The sequence below is a fragment of the Lissotriton vulgaris genome, chromosome 2_1 (assembly GCF_964263255.1).
Source record: "Lissotriton vulgaris chromosome 2_1, aLisVul1.2, whole genome shotgun sequence".
Lineage (NCBI taxonomy): Eukaryota > Metazoa > Chordata > Amphibia > Caudata > Salamandridae > Lissotriton > Lissotriton vulgaris.
This window is the reverse complement of record NC_141687.1, coordinates 980,324,516-980,341,490: the sequence shown is the minus strand read 5'-3', so window position 1 is coordinate 980,341,490 and position 16,975 is coordinate 980,324,516. Positions and strand designations below refer to the sequence as shown.

Sequence of the window (16,975 nt, the reverse complement as noted above, 5' to 3'; positions counted from 1 at the left end):
GCCAGAGGGTCCCCTATTCCAGAATCGTGGCGCGGGGCTGAAATTATCCCCATTTATAAAAAGGGGGATCGCGCAAGTCCAACTAATTATCAGCCCATAAGCCTTATCGACACTATACAAAAAATTGTGGCTAGAGTAGTGCTAAGTAGGGTAAACATTTTGATAGATGATAATGAAATCCTATCCACCTATCAAGCAGGGTTTTGTTCCCACATCAGCATTATCGACCAAGTTTTCAGATTCATGTTGATATATTGGAATACTGTGATCTTAGCAGGGGGGACACTTTATGCTGCATTTGTAAACCTTAAATATGCATTTGATTTAGTCCCCCGCCGTAAGATGTGGGACACACTTAGGGAAGCAGGGATGCCTGCTGAGATCCTATCTTTTACTGTAAAATTACATGAGTCAACATATGCCCAAGTAAGATGGGGTCAGCAGGGTGAGTTAACAGATCATTTTCCTGTGAGCAAGGGAGTACTGCAGGGGTGTGTTTTGGCCCCTACCCTTTTCTCCTTGTTCATAAACAACGTTATCTCTTATTATACTGATTATCCAATGGATGCCCCTACTCTTGCCAGATCTAGGGTTCTGCTATTAATGTTTGTAGACAACACTTTAATTTTGTCTAAGACGCAATCCGGTCTGCAGCGAGCCCTTGATCGATTTACTCTTTTTTGCAGTGACCATGGTCTAGCGGTCAATGTTGAGAAGACGAAGTACATGGTCTTGTAAAGTCATAAAACAGTAAAGGCTATGGTAGAAATGAATAATACGTCCTTGGAACAAACCGACTCCTTTACATATCTGGGCGTTACTATGGGCAAACGTAGGAATTGGAAGCCTCGTTTAGATTTACTAGTCTTAAGGCATAATCAATTAGCAGGGGCCCTTTTAAAAGAATTCCGGTTATCTCAGACCTAACCAGTTGGACTGGCCCTTGCCACATACCAAGGAAGGTTAGAGCGTCAATAATTTACGGGGCGGAACTATGGGGATTCGAAAATTTAGCTCCATTAGTCCTAGCTCAAAATAGGTTCCTGAGGTCACCGACCGGCCTCCCTCAATCTACCCCCTTAGGCCCCTACTTTTAGACCTAGGGTGCATTTCTTTTGAGGAAGCTGCGGGTTTTAGACCACTCGCTTATTGGTGTCGACTTCGGACTACCCCAGAGTTAGCATCCTACAGAAAAAGCTGCTAAGTTTATTAGAGAATCTGACAAATCTAACAAAATTACGTGACTACGAAAGATTAAGGCTATGTTATCAGACATGGGCCTCATTCATTTGTGGGAGGACCCTGAAGAGAATTCTTTCCCATCTAAACAAGATTTTAAAGCCTTATATAGGGACATGGTTTATCAAACGTCTCTGTCCTTGGTCTCTGGTGCATCCCTTACTGGCCTCTTCCTTGAATTTAAAAGTGTATACAGGTTGGAGGCATACTGGGATATTATTACGTACCCCGGATTCAGAAAACTATTTCATCAATTTAGAGTGAGCACTCTTCCACTAAAACCCTTTATGAAAAATTGGGGGGAAGACCAAGACACAGAATGTCATATTTGTGTAACTCTGGATGAGACTTTAGCACATGTCCTGTTTGTGTGCCCTGCATATAAGGGCCCTCGACAGAAGTGGCTTAAACCGGTCTGTAAAATGATCGGAACAAGATCTTGCCATATGGCTCTGCGTATCCTAAATACAGATACCACTGAAGTCATAGTTATTGCTATGGCTAAATTCTTGAGCTGGACTTGGGCACTTACAAGAAATAATTTACAAGGCACTTTGTAACCTGATGTATTGTGTAACAGAATTCTCTAGTCTTCTTATGAGCTAAATTACTTAATACATTTTTTTTAAAGAACCCAACTATGCCTCGCCTTATAATGGACATAAAATGCTTCTTATCTTGAGTTTTTTATATTTTTATGATATAATTGTTGTTTTAATATCACTGACATATTTTTTTAATCTTTAATGGAATCCTAATATGTTATTCCTTTTAAACAAAATGTTTAAGTCATTGTGTGCTTTTATATACTTACTGTATTGTTTAAATGTGTCTTTTATGATTGAATAAGATCAAATAAAGACGGAAATTGAAATTGAAATCATACAGAAAAGATTCTATCGTAAAGGGTTCCTGGCTTGCGATACACTGAGGTAGGACAGCAGATGTGAAATTATACACAAAATATTGTATCAGAAACCGTCAATGAGTTGTGCTGCACTGAGGTAGGGGAATCAGAAGCATTCAGCATGTGCGCAGTCAGCGATGATGCGTGGTCCGTGGGGGGCACTGTCTCTTGCCTATTGGACTGCGTCATCTGCTATTGCAGCTCAATGTGAATTGTGAGCCCTGCTGTCCGCAGTATAGGTGGATGGAACAAAAGATTAAACATTTATGAAATATGTAGGTTTCAGGGACATTATGGTTTAAATTGTGAGCTCTGCTGTCCGCAGTGTAGACTGACATTCAGTGTTAGTTTGGACTTGAAAGATGAATTTGGTCATTGTAGTAAAGCTATGCCTGATATAAAACAAGTTCTTGAAGCAAGGATACTAAAAGGATATTGTGTAGTTTGAGGGACGTTATACTTAGTTGGGATTTTCACCAGAAACTACTTTAAACTTTGTTATTTCTTTTTGAAACTTCACATCAGTATTATCTTCCATCTCTACTTCAACATGTACACTTATCAAACTGTTATTTTCTGTACACTTCTCTTGACTACCAAAGAAACATAACCCTATATCATCACAAACTTGTTTTATATCATTTATATTAAAACTTGATTTCATGCTGCAGCCAGACCTAGACTTATCAAGATGATTCCTCTTGGCTTTGAATATAAACTTGCAGATGTCTATCGATCAGAACATTCGTAGGATCTAATTTCTCGATGTGAAAGCATCTTCAAGCTGAAACTGTACACTTTTTTGCTAAGTGTCTTCTCATGTGAAATTTCTTCCCACATTTATTTCAATTCTGTCTTCTCATACTTGGTAATATATGACGTGACATAGCGAGAAACAGCAATTGAGTTATCTGCAACATATTGTATATCCATATTTTCATTCCACATCTTCAAAATCACCGTATTGTAATCATTAATGTACTTCGATTGTTCTGTTCTGTTTATATTATAAGTATTTTGGGGTGATCTTCGAGTGATAGTATGCCTCACTGCTGACGTAAAACTGTTCACTGTTCCTTGCAATGACTTATGGTGCACTGATTTAGTAGTACCTTTGGCGCTCAGCGTGTACGTACCCTGCGATGATGCATGGTCCAGGGGGGCCGGAGTCGGATCAATGTCTTTTGTCTATTGAATTCTGCCTTAATAAGGTCATGTGGCGATGGGTTATGGTGCACTGAGTTAGTAGTACCTTTGGCACTGAGCGTGTACGTATCCTGCGATGATGTGTGGCCCGGAGGGGCTGCACTTGGAGCTATGTCTTTTGTCTATTGAATTCTGCCTCAATAAGGCCACGTGGCGATGACTTGTGGTGCACTGAGTTAGTGGCACCTGAAGTACTCAGCGTGGGCACACCCTGCGATGATGCGTGGTCCGAGAGGGCTGCACTGAGAGCAATGTATCTTCCGTACTGCACTGCGTCATCTGCAATCGCTACTCCATCTGAATTTTGAGGCCTGCTGTTCGCAGTGTAGATCGAAGGCAGTAGTCTGTACAGACATAAGTCTGTGGTACTGTGCTGCTGGGTTCGCAGGGGGCCTGTGTCGAGGAGACCCGCGGTCATGAGGCGATGATTTATGGTGCACTGAGTTAGCAGCACTTTTGGCGCTCAGCGTGTACGTACCCTGCGATGATGCGTGATCCGGGGGGCCACACTCGGAGCTATGTTTTGTCTATTGAATTCTGCTTCAATACGGCCATGTGGCGTTGACTTATGGTGCAGTGAGTTAGTAGTACCTTTGGCGCTCAGCGTGTACATACCCTGCGATGATGCGTGGTTCGGGGGGCCGCACTCGGACCAATGTCTTTTGTCTATTGAATTCCGCCTCAATAAGGCTTCGTGGCGATGACTTATTGTGCACTGAGTTAGTAGTACCTTTGGCACTGAGCGTGTCCGTAACCTGCAATGATGCGAGGTCTGGGGGGCCGCACTCGGACCAATGTCTTTTGTCTATTGAATTCCGCCTCAATAAGGCCGCATGGCGATGACTTGTGGTGCACTGAGGTAATTGCACCTGAAGTACCCTGCGGTAATGCGTGGCCCGAGAGGGCTGCACTGGGAGCAATGTATCTTGCGTACTGCACTGCGTCATCTGCAATCGCTACTCTATCTGAATTGTGAGGCCTGCTGTCTGCAGTGTAGATCTAAGGCAGTAGTCTGTACAGACATAAATCTGTGGTACTGTGCTGCTGGGTTCGCAGGGGGCCTGCGTCGAGGAGACCGGCGGTCATGGCGACAGCCACGTGGCATGGTGAGGTCCGCCGCTCTGGCAGACTTGTTGGCCTTCACAGTTCACAAGTGAACCAAGCCCAGAGCCCCGGCTTATTTATTTATACTCCTACGCTGGAGGGGCGTACGTTGGGCGAGCCCACTGCGCTTCTGCTTCCAGGGGAGGACAACACAGCTACATGTCCGAGATCTTCCCCACTGCCTGAGGTAACATGGTTGCGTCTATTGTGTACAGCACTACAAGCACCAGCAGTATATATACAGATGGAGAGGTTTATGATCTGTATAGTGAGGTCTGTACAGCACATCACTGCTACAGTTGGTATTGTGTGCATTATTATTATTGATGAATGAGTTACGTCCTTCTCACATACTTGCTTGCCATATCTGGCAACATTCAAGTATTGTGTGGCTGAGGGACCATGCCGTTTTTGGAAGGTCTGCTATCCTGTTCTGCGCTGCCTCGGTGGTAGTAGGGAGGGGGTGGTCTGGGGGGGACATCTTGAGGCTGGTGGCATTGCGTGTTGTGGCCTTCATGGGTGTTTGAGCTGCGTGATCAGTAATTCTATGACATATGTTGCGCTTCAGATGTGATTCTGGGCTACGATCCCTTTCACATTGTAGGTAGTCGTCCTGGTTTACACCAGTAAAGTGCAGATGTTAGATTCCTACTGCAATGTGACTTATCCCTGTTTTTGGATCGCGCCCCAGATTTGGCTGCTCGTTGAAAATATCAGGAACTGGTGCTTTTGTGTTAATTTTTGTACGGGGACATCTACTCTGTATATTATTACCGTTAGTTGTTGTTGTCATTTGTGACAAATTCTTTTTTGTGGTAGCTATTGCTGGAAAACTGGAGATATTGGCTTTTTTCACTAGGTTGACAATAAAGTGATAATTTAAAATCATAGAAAAACTAAAGGTTTAAAGAAGAAAATAATTACAAATTAGCATTTAAAAGACCTTTGAAATTCACTGAAAAAAACCATAGGTTTCAGGGATGTTATAGTTACAAATTAGCATTTAAAAAATCTTTGAAATCACTGAAAAATCCATAGGTTTCTGGGACGTTATAGTTGGACATTTCACTCATACAAAACCATAGAAATTCTGCCGTTATCAATAGTTGAGCTAAATATAATTTGCGCCCCGCAATGCACTGCTGATGACGTGCCATATTACATCATTCATGACATGGTCAGTGACATCACTGATGACATCTCAAATGACATCACTGATGACATTACTGATGACATCATCCACGTGACAATCTGATGCATGGTGAAGAGAGCGACCCTTCACCCTGCTTCCAGGCAGGTCGCTCCCCACACCGCGCAGCTCCACTTGTCTGCGCCCGTGCTCTGTGCCCAGCTGCAGCTGCTGCTGACCTAGTTCGAGGCCGTACGTCTGCATTTCTGCATCTGCGCTGTTCATGTGTAATTGCTTCTGTCATTAGTACTATATTTTGGTATTGTGTTGCACTGTGTTCATTTTTTTCCTTCCTCCCCATTACTCTGTGCCTTTTTGCCTTCTGTTCCCCTTTGCCGTTCCCCCTCCCGTTTTTCCCGCCGCTGCACCCCTGCAGCCCCGCCCCCACCGCTCGCCTATTCGTCTGCTTCCCCCTCCCAGCTCCTCCTCCCTCCCAACACCCCTTCATATGGCGGCCGCTGCGCGGTGAAGATAGCGACCCTTGACCCTGCTTCCAGGCAGGTCGCTCCCCACGCCGCGCAACTCCACCTGTCTACGCCCGTGCTCTGTGCCCAGCTGCTGCTGCTGCTGACCTAGTTCGAGGCCGTAAGTCTGCATTTTTGCATCTGCGCTGTTCATGTGTAATTGCTTCTGTCATTAGTACTGTATTTTGGTATTGTGTTGCACTGGGTTCGTTTTTTCCTTCCTTCCCATTACTCTGTGCCTTTTTGTCTTCTGTTTCCCTTTTTGCCTTCTGTTCACCTTTGCCGCTCCCCCCTCCTGTTTTTCCCGCCGATGCGTCCCCTGCGGCCCCGCCCACCCCCGTTCACCCATAAGTCCGCTCCCCCTCACAGCTGCTCCTCCCTCCCACTTCCCCTTCGTATGGTGGCCGCTGCGTGGCCGCGCCGAAGGGGTGCCTAGGGCAACCCCGTCTGCGCCCGTCTGCTCCTGGACCGCGCCCAGCGCAAGAACCCCTGGCCGCCACGATTGCCACAACACCAGACACCGCTACGATGCCAGCACCCTCCTCGCACTCAAAACCGGACGATCATGCACCTGCTGCCTGGCTGCCCCAAAGCGCACCCAAGGACCCTTCTCCTGCCGGAACTGCAGCTTCACCAGCATCAGGCCCGACAACCAACCGACCAGGAAAGAACCCAACTACCTCAGATGAATTCTTTTCGACACCCGCTCCGCCCGCAAACATGCCGTCGAACTCTGGGACCTACTCGACTCAACCTCCCCAGACGTCGCCTTCCTGACGGAGACCTGGATGAACCCCTCCTGGGCACCCGACATCCCCATAGCAATCCCGGAAGGCTACAAGATCACCCGCAGGGACCGCACCAACGGAGTAGGAGGAGGAATCACCTTCATCCACAGTAACACTCTCAGAGTCTCGACCAACACCGATGACACCCTCCGCACCGCAGAACACCTGCACTTCCAGATCCACACCGACCCTAACACCGCCCTCAGAGGAACCCTCATCTACAGACCCTCGGGACCCCGACCACAATTCAGTGACTCTGTCGCTGACTTCGTCAGCACATACGCCCTCGCCTCCACGGATTACATCCTCCTCGGGGACCTGAACTTCCACCTAGAGAACAACAACAACACCAACTCCAGCACCCTGATCGACAACCTCACCAACCTCGGACTCAGACAACTCGTCACAACTCCCACCCACATCGCCGGACACACGCTTGACCCCATCTTCTCCGCAAACCTCACGTCTCCTTCAACCACGCCACCGAACTCCACTGGACCAACCATCGTTGCATCCACTTCTCCTTCCGGAAACCCACCACGCACCACTGCACAAAACAGATGCCTTGCCTCTGCTGGAGCAAAGTCACCGAAGACCAGCTAACCACCACCCTCACCCAGAGCTCACCCGCCAACCCCACCGACCCCAACACGCCGCCTGCAACCTCAGACAGTGGATCGATGACTGCACCAACACCCTCGCCCCGTTCAAGAAACCCTTCAACACTCACACCAGCAAGAGAGCCAGCTGGTTCACTGAAGACCTCCAGACCTCCAAGCAAACCTGCCGACAGCTTGAGAAGAACTGGCACCATGAACGAGCACCGGACAGCTACGCAGCCCACAAGAACGCCACCCGCGCACACCACCACCTCATCAGATCTTCCAAAAATGCCTCCCTCAAAGACCGCCTAGACAACAACGCACACAACAGCAAAGAGCTCTTCAACATCGTGAAGGAACTCTCCAACCCCAGCTCCAACACCAACGACATCCCACCTTCGCAAGACCTGTGTGACTCACTGGTCACCTTCTTCCACCGCAAGATCGCAGACATCCACGACAGCTTCAACACCACAACCGTCCCGACAACCACTGAGACCTCCGCCCCCATGACCACCATCCGCACCAACCGCCTGCTCTCCTGGACCAACATCAATGATGACGACACCATGCAGATCATGAACACCATCCACTTCGGATCTCCGTCAGACCCATGCCCACACCACATCTTCAACAAAACCAGAATCACCATTGCACCCCATCTCCGGAAAGCCATCAACATCTCCTTCGAGACAGCAACCTTCCCGGTGTGCTGGAAGCATGCCGAGATCAACGCCGCACTCAAGAATCCCAAGGCAGACCCCAATGACCTCAAGAACTTCCGGCCCATCTCCCTGCTCCCGGCGAAGGTCATCGAGAAGACCGTCAACAAACAGTCCGGGTTCACCAGCAACCACAGCACCAAAACTGCCCTCATCGCCGCCACCGATGACATCAGGACCCTGCTAGACAACGGAGAAAACGCGGCCCTCATCTTCTTGGACCTGTCAGCCTTCTTTGACACAGTCTGCCACCGCAGACTACGAACACGCCTCCACGACGCCGGGATCCAAGAGAAGGCCCTAGACTGGACCACCTTTTTCCTCTCCGGCAGAACACAGAACGTCCACCTCCCCCCCTTTGCTCCGAAGCCACCGAGATCATCTGCGGCATACCCCAGGGCTCACCCCTCAGCCCAAAGCTATTCATCATCTACATGGTACCGCTCGCCCACGTCGCCCGACTGCACGACCTCAACATCATCTCTTACGTTGACGACACCCAGTTGATCCTCTCCCTCACCAAGGAACCCCACACCGCCAAAACCAACCTCCACGAAGGTATGAAGGCCGTCGCTGAATGAATGAGGAACAGCTGACTGAAGCTGAAATCGGACAAAATGGAGGTCCTCATCCTCGGCTCCACCCCTTCGGCCTGGGATGACTCCTGGTGGCCGACCGCACTGGAAACAGCTCCAACACCCACCGACCACTCACGGAACCTAGGTGTGATCCTTGACTCCACCCTCTCCATGACCAAGCAGGTCAGCGGCGTCTCGTCCTCCTGCTTAGACACGCTCTGCATGCTCCACAAGATCTACAAGTGAATCTCCACTGAAATGAGAAGAACGGTCACCCACGCCCTCGTCAGCAGCAGGTTGGACTACGGAAACGGCCTTTACGCAGGAGCCTCGCCAAACTTCTGAAACGGTTCCAACGCCTCTGCACCCCTGATCCTCAACATCCCTCGCCGCAGCCACATCACACTCCACCTGAGAAACCTACACTGACTACCTGTCAACAAAAGGATAACCTTCAAGCTCCTCACCCACGCACCCAAGGCACTGCACAACACCGGACCGGCATACCTCAACAGACGACTCAGCTTCTACACCCCCACCCGCCAGCTCCGCTCCGCCGACCTCGTCTTCGTGACAGTCCCCCGCATGCGAAGAGCGACCTCCGGCGGAAGATTGTTCTCCCACCTCGCCGCCAAGACCTGGAACACCCTCCCCATCCACCTTCGGCAGACCCAAGACCTACAGACCTTCAGATAACTCCTCAAGACCTGGCTCTTCGAGCAGTAGCAGCACTCCCCACCCCCAGCACCTTGAGACCCTCACATGTAAGTAGTGTGCCTTACAAATGCTTTGATTGATTGATTGATGCAGCTCCTTACACCCTAATATAACCTTTGATACACCCCCTGTAAAATACAGACTACCATTTTCAAAATCATCGACGCACCAATACCAGTTACTACAAACGCACTCACTAATTCCTAGGTCTAGAGACACGTGCACTCATCCATCCATACAACCATTCATACATGTAGTCACTGTTCAATACAACACTATCATATGCACTCATACACCTATACAGACACTCACACACTACTACTCATCCTAGTCAGTCATGCACTCATCCTAGTCAGTCATGCAAAGAATCAATCACAGTTCCATTTAATCACTTACAGAGTTATACACCCACCACCTTATTTATTCATACAGATACTAATGCATACTTACTCTCTTATATAATCACTAATACAAGTATACACTCATCCATACAGCAAATCCCACAATCACTGACTCTGACATATAGTAATTTATATACTCCATTTCTCACATACACTGCCTTTTACTTTTGTAGTTACTTGGATATCTACCACTGAGACATCCATTCACTCACCAACACATACATACACACACTCACTCAGCCACAGAACTGTTTCCACATACACTCTTAAAGTCATACACCCAGTCAATCAACCATTCACACATCTATGCACAGAGTCACCCCCCCCCCACCCAACCACACACACACTCAGTCTCCTATACAATTACTCAGGCAACTAATCAGTAATCCATATAGACACCCGTGGAGCTACTGATCAACTGATGCAGCAGGTTATACAACAACAGACAGACTGATACAGACATTCACACAGTGTAGTCACTAACCCATGTATTCAGTAAGTCATATTTAGTCACTCACTTAAACAGTGAGTCACACACCTACAAAATCCTCCATCCAGACACTTATACATCCACTCATTCTTCAATACACATTTACTGGATGATGTCATCAGTGATGTCACTGACCATGTCATGAATGATATAATATGTGATGTCATCAGCAGTGCATTGGGGGGGCGCGAGTTATAGTTAGCTCAACTAAATATAACGGCGGAATTTCTATGGTTTTGTATGAGTGAAATGTCCAACTAACTATAACGTCCCTGAAACCTATGGTTTTTTCAGTGTGTATATGTGTATGTATATATATATATATATATATATATATATATTACCTACTGGCGGTCGCCAGTAGGTATATATAGTTAGGATTTTTTCCCTATGGCATTTCTGAAAATTCTATGTCTAATAACTTTGGCGTTTGTGGACGGAATCGGCTGAAATTTTCAGGAAAATGGCACATTTTGTTTCTGAGCAGCTCCTGGAAATTTGGGGGGGGTTCGTCAAGGGGGGGCCGAGAAAAAAGGGGGGTCCCAAAACGCGTTTTTCCCATGTTAAAATCCATAGGGCGGTTGGACTCACTTTTAGCCCGAACGGCTGAATGGATTTCCACGAAACTTGGCAAAATTGTAGGGACTGTTAGCCCGATGTGCCTTTGCTAGGTCTCAATATATGTGCTTCAGTGGATTTTGAGAAATTAACGTTTAAATCAAGATATATATCTGTAACAGCGCTCCGGGCAGCGATCCGGTTAGCGAACTTTTCGCGTATCGGAACTTTGCGATGCGAAGCTGATTGGCCCTCCGGTGTCTGTCAACATTCTAAACAGTCCGGAGCGGCCGCCATCTTGTCTCTCGGTAGGATCGAGAGACAAGAGGAGGCCAAAGCAAAGGGGGAAATGAAGGAAAGGGGGCAAGGTAGACCCCTTCTGACCCCCTAGGATTGATGAGGGGGATATTATAGAGCCACGCGGGGCCCCAAAAAAAAAAAAAAATTCCGATTTTTTCGCCGTAGAGACGCGTCTTGGTAAGCGAACCGGGCAGCTAACCGGGCAGATAACCGGGAAGCTAACCGGCAGTGTAACGGGAGTCTGAGGAGCAGCTGATTGGCTGTCAACATTGTAAACAGTCCGGAGCGGCCGCCATCTTGTCTCTCGGTAGGATCAAGAGACAAGAGGAGACCCAAACAAAGGGGGAAATGAAGGAAAGAGGGCAAGGTAGACCCCTTCTGACCCCATAGGATTGATGAGGGGGATATTATAAAACCACGCGGGGCCCAAAAAAAAAAAAAATCCTGAGGAGTAGCTGATTGGCTGTCAACATTGTAAACAGTCCAGAGCGGCCGCCATCTTGTCTCTCGGTAGGATCGAGAGACAAGAGGTGGAAAAAAAAAAGGTGTAAATGAATGAAAGGGGTAAGGCAGACCCCTCCTGAACCCCTAGGATTGATGAGGGGGCTATTAAAGTTCCCTGCGGGGCAAAAGAAAAAAAAATTGCGATTTTTCGCGGTAAAGGTGCTTCCTGGTACGTTAACCGGGCAGCTAACCGGCAGCGTAACGGGAGTCCGACATATTGTGTTTTTTGAACGTTTGTGATATGTGCACGTGTGGATTTTGTCTAATTAAGGTTAAAAAAATATATATATATCTTTAAGCGTGTTCTGGGTTTGGTTTGCGCTGCAGAGACGATACGTCACGGTTATGCGATGCATCATGAGGCGTCTCACGGGCTACGTGATACGTCACTTAATAAAGAATATATTTTACAGCTATAGATATTAGCTTTTAAAAAACCAATGAAATTCACAGAAAAAACCATAGGTTATAGACCATATATAGTTAGGAATTTGCATTTACAAAACCTTGAAAATTCACTGAAAAAACCATAGGTTATAGACCATATATAGTTAGGGATTAGCATTTAAAAAACCTTATTTTATTTGCACAAAACCATTGAAATTCCATATATAGTTAGTTGCACTAACTATATATCGCGGACCCGCAATCCACTGCTAATGATGTCACATATTACATCATTCATGACATGGTCAGTGACATCACTGATGACATCACTGATGACATCTCAAATAACATCACTGATGACATCACTGATGACAACACCCAGTGACTGTATGTTTCTGTAAAGTTAAAATATGTCTTACATATTGAAGAATGAGTGGATGTATAAGTGTCTGGATGAAGGATTTAGTAGGTGCATGACTGACTGTATGAGAGAATGATTAAATGTGTCTCACGGAGTGTATGGGTTAGTGATTAAAGTGTCTTAATTTGGCAATCATTATTTATGTTGTTCTGTAAACTGCTGCATGTTTAAATCAGTAGCTATATCAGTAACTATATGGGTTATTGAATGGTTGCCCAAGTATTTGTATGGGAGACTGAGTATGTATGTGGGTGGCTGGGAGGTGTATAACTCTGTGCATAGATGTGTGAGCAGTTGATTCCCTAGGTGTATGGGTTCAAAAGTGCATGTAGAAACAGCTGTATGGACAGTTGACTGTGTGCATGAGTATATTGGTGAGTGAATGGATATCTCAGTGCTACATGTCAAAGTAAGTACATATGTAAAACACACTCCATGTGAGAGTTGACATATATAAATAACTGAACATAAGAGCCAGTGAATGTGTGAGTGGCTGTATGAATCATTGTGAACTTGTATCAAGGATTGTATAAGAGAGTAAATATGTGTTACTATACGTTTGAATAAGTAAGGTGTGTATAACTGTATAGTTGAGGAAATGGAGATGTGATTGATTCTTTGCATGACTGACTAGGTGTGTGAGTAACTCCATGGATGTGTGACAGTCTGTGAGTGCCTGTTTACACTGAGTGTATCTAAGGTTATATTAGAGTCTGAAGATGTATTATCACATAAATGATATCATCAGTGATGTAATCAGTAATGTCAAATGAGATGTCAGTGATGTCATCAGTGATGTCATTTGAGATGTCATCAGTGATGTCATCAGTGATGTCATTTGAGATGTCATCAGTGATGTCATCAGTGATGTCACTGACCATGTCATGAATGATGTAATATGTGACATCATTAGCAGTGGATTGCGGGTCCGCGATATATAGTTAGTGCAACTAACTATATATGGAATTTCAATGGTTTTGTGCAAATAAAATAAGGTTTTTTAAATGCTAATCCCTAACTATATATGGTCTATAACCTATGGTTTTTTCAGTGAATATATATATATATATATATATATATATATATATATATATATATATATATATTCCAAAGCAATGACGATATATATATATATATATTGTTTATTAGTGTAATACAAATTTGGATCTTGGCAGCACACACACATCTTTAGTTCACCACTGTATTTTGTGCCAAGGCCGGTATTGAAAGAGGCACACCTAGGTAAAGGCCAGAAGCCACCACTGGGGTCTCTTTTTTCTCTTCACCGACTTTTTATAATTGTTTAAGTACTAAAGAAAATGAACCCTACAGCTCCCAGAACGAAATAAATGTGTTGCTCCAGATACAATGGCGATGTGCCTCTGATCAAAGTGCGTGTTGTCAAGGAGCTGTTCAGCTTCATGGCCTCGCCCCTCTCCTGCACGTGTGCACCACTGCCACCCACACCCCGTGCTCACAGTGCCAGACATTCCTGTGGGAATTAGGCCGGATTCAACACGGAGGCATGAAGGGCCTCAGGCAGACGCCAAAGCTCGGTGGGTTGAGCGCCTGCTGGCGGCCTCTTAAGTCTGGGCTCTCAGATGCTCAGCTTTTCCCCCTTTAGAGGAGGATATATTTGTACTATGGAATTTGGAAATGGAGCCAAAAATAATTCTGCTCGTGTTGTGTGCTACCTATAAAGAAGAGAGATATTATAATGAATGTGTACAATACAGCAAACCCTATTTAACATGATCTCAGCAGCAGCCTTTATTGGTCTATAGCGTACTACACTGCTTTGCTGCACGCAACGTCCAACCTGCAAGGGTCTCACGGGCCGTCTCAAACTATAGCAACCCACACACAGTACTGCTCGAAAACGCCCTTTGATGTACAGACCCAACACAATTAGTCTTAGCTACGACGACTCAGGTGAGTGACTATGCCCAAAACTGTGTGAAAAGACACTCTGCGGCCGCAGAGAGCGCATCGAGGCGCTACAAATCCCCACTGACGTATTATCCACCTGCTGATAAAATGAAATGTATCACTGGGTTACTGTGCTGGATCAACAGATGAGTGTGTACGTTCCAAGTAATCTGTTCAAATCTTAGAGGGGCTGAATGGGCCCGTCCTCCTTCCTAGGTCGGTAAAATGAGCACTGTGGACTTAGGCAATTATGATACCCGATGTTTAAGCACCAATGAGCAACCCTGTTGTCTTGTGTGTTGTTGGAGTGTTAGCTTCACTGCAGCAAGTGTGTGTGGGTGAGAGAGAGAAAGAAAGAAAGTGAGAGAAAGAAAGAAAGAAAGAAAGAAAGAAAGAAAGAAAGAAAGAAAGAAAGAAAGAAAGAAAGAAAGAAGAAAGAAACGAAGGAGGAAGGAAGGAAGGAAAGAAAGAAGAAAGAAAGAAAGAAAGAAAGAAAGAAAGAAAGAAAGAAAGAAAGAAAGAAAGAAAGAAAGAAAGAAGAAAGAAAGAAAGAAAGAAAGAAAGAAAGAAAGAAAGAAAGAAAGAAACGAAGGAGGAAGGAAGGAAGGAAAGAAAGAAGAAAGAAAGAAAGAAACGAAGAAGGAAGGAAAGTAGGAAAGAAAGAAAGAAAGAAAGAAAGAAAGAAAGAAAGAAAGAAAGAAAGAAAGAAAGAAAGAAAGAAAGAAAGATTGATTCCCAGGCTACCTGCCCCATCCCTTTGCTGGGGTGAACTTATGTGAGCCCTTCTAGCCAATACCGTCCCCTTGCACCTGGAAGCCTGCTTCATAATCATGAGCCACCCCGCTCAGCCCTGCCCCCTCACCCTTCCCTCTGCCCCTGCCCCTCCCCCAGCCTCCAGTGCCAGGCACCTTCCTGCAGCCTGGCAGTGCTGGATTTAGGGGCTGTGCGTGGTGCAGAGCTGGGCGCTGCTTTTGCTGTTGGTCCGTCACTTCAGAGTGGGTAGAAGTCACCCTCGCCTCGCCGGAGACCCCACCATGGCCCTCCGCGGCAGCCTCCGGCTGGCCCTCCTGCTGCAGGCGCTCTGCCTCTCCCTGGCTCAAGTTGTAAGTTTTTTTTATTTCTCAATTTAAATGCCCCCCCCCCCCCTAATTTGGACTGCATTTTATGTGTACTTAATTCTTATAAAATATGTAATATCCATAAAGTTTGATATTTTAGACCCAGCGATTAACACAGTGGCCTCTGCTTTGAGTCACCACTGAAACTGACTTTCAGCGCTTTGAAAGCGGCCTTTCTGTAGCATTAGCGCTATATAACCTAGAGCGCAGCCCAGCCTAGAACTGTCGAGAATTGTTTCTTGTTTTGTCTTAGCCTCGAGTAAATCCCATCTTCTGTGTCTGTCAAGTAAAGAGATGCTTTCGGCACCTGATGCTAAAACGCCATTCGTGTTTCTTCTTTGCGTTTTGCGAGGCGCTAGCTTAGCTCCAAGTATCCACCGTGACAGACGGAGAGAGTGAATGTGCAGGACTGGCAGTGGGGGGCGCCACGGGGAGTCATCGTAGTGTAAGAGCAGAGAGAAGGCGCCGGAGCCCGTGTTGGGTCTACCACCATGCAGCAGCCAGAGACATGCCACACTGGATGCCACCTCTGCATCTTCTGGGACACAGGACGAGGCCAAGAGGGGCTGGAGAATTGATGCCCAGTGAAGTCCTACAGGAGGCTTGGCAGGGGCAGGCTAGATGGGCCTACATCAATTCACATGTAGTTCTTTTCCCTTCCAGGCAGCCGAGACACCTCTGGACACCAGGGAAGATTAGGAAGGGGGGAGCATCCTTTCGTCGGAGAACCCCAGGGCCGCTTTTTAAAAATACTTGGGATCAGAACCGGGGACCCGTCTTCTTTCTCTAGTCGCATCTGTTTGCTATTTGCTGACGTTCTAAAGCTGCAGAGATCGAAGTGCCTGGAAGAAAAAGCATTCACAGGGATCGTTATATGGAAATCTTCACGTATTCACCGGTCCTGATGTATGCAAAAGTCACCAATAAACTACCGAGTAATATGCAGAAGAGGAGGACGAAAATAGGGCGTCCCAGACACGTTATATGGTAACCTAGTTTCTGCGGGCCACATCTGTTGCCCCCACACACATGTTTTTTAATCAGCTACTGGATTATAGGTTCCTGTATCAGTTAAAATGGGCAGAGACATGTTATACTCGGGCAAGGAAGGGGTACCTCTATAATACCTGTTATTTACAGCGCCTAAAAGCCAAGACATTAAGCCAAGAACACTAATGCACACAAGCCACAGTTATGTCCCCATCTGTATTTGTACACCTTCCCAGAGCCTCCGTCTCGCGGGGCGGAGGGAGGGGGCTGGAATGCTGCTGTGGACAGAGGGCTGCTGTTGGGCGGTGGGTGAGGTGGAGTGTGTGGTGTGCAGAAGGACAGAGGACTCTTTATGCCCGCT

General features: G+C 46.5%; 1 protein-coding gene across 1 annotated transcript in view; it reads left to right on the top strand.

The window, feature by feature from the left end:
• The first annotated feature begins 15,415 nt into the window (after nucleotides 1-15,415).
• The window catches only part of LOC147731506 (uncharacterized), a 47,086-nt gene continuing 45,526 nt past the window's right edge, over nucleotides 15,416-16,975 (top strand). The window contains exon 1 of the mRNA XM_086954204.1: nucleotides 15,416-15,609. Coding sequence (XP_086810330.1) covers nucleotides 15,541-15,609 — 69 coding nt within the window. The 5' untranslated portion in view covers nucleotides 15,416-15,540. The remainder of the gene's footprint in view (nucleotides 15,610-16,975) is intronic.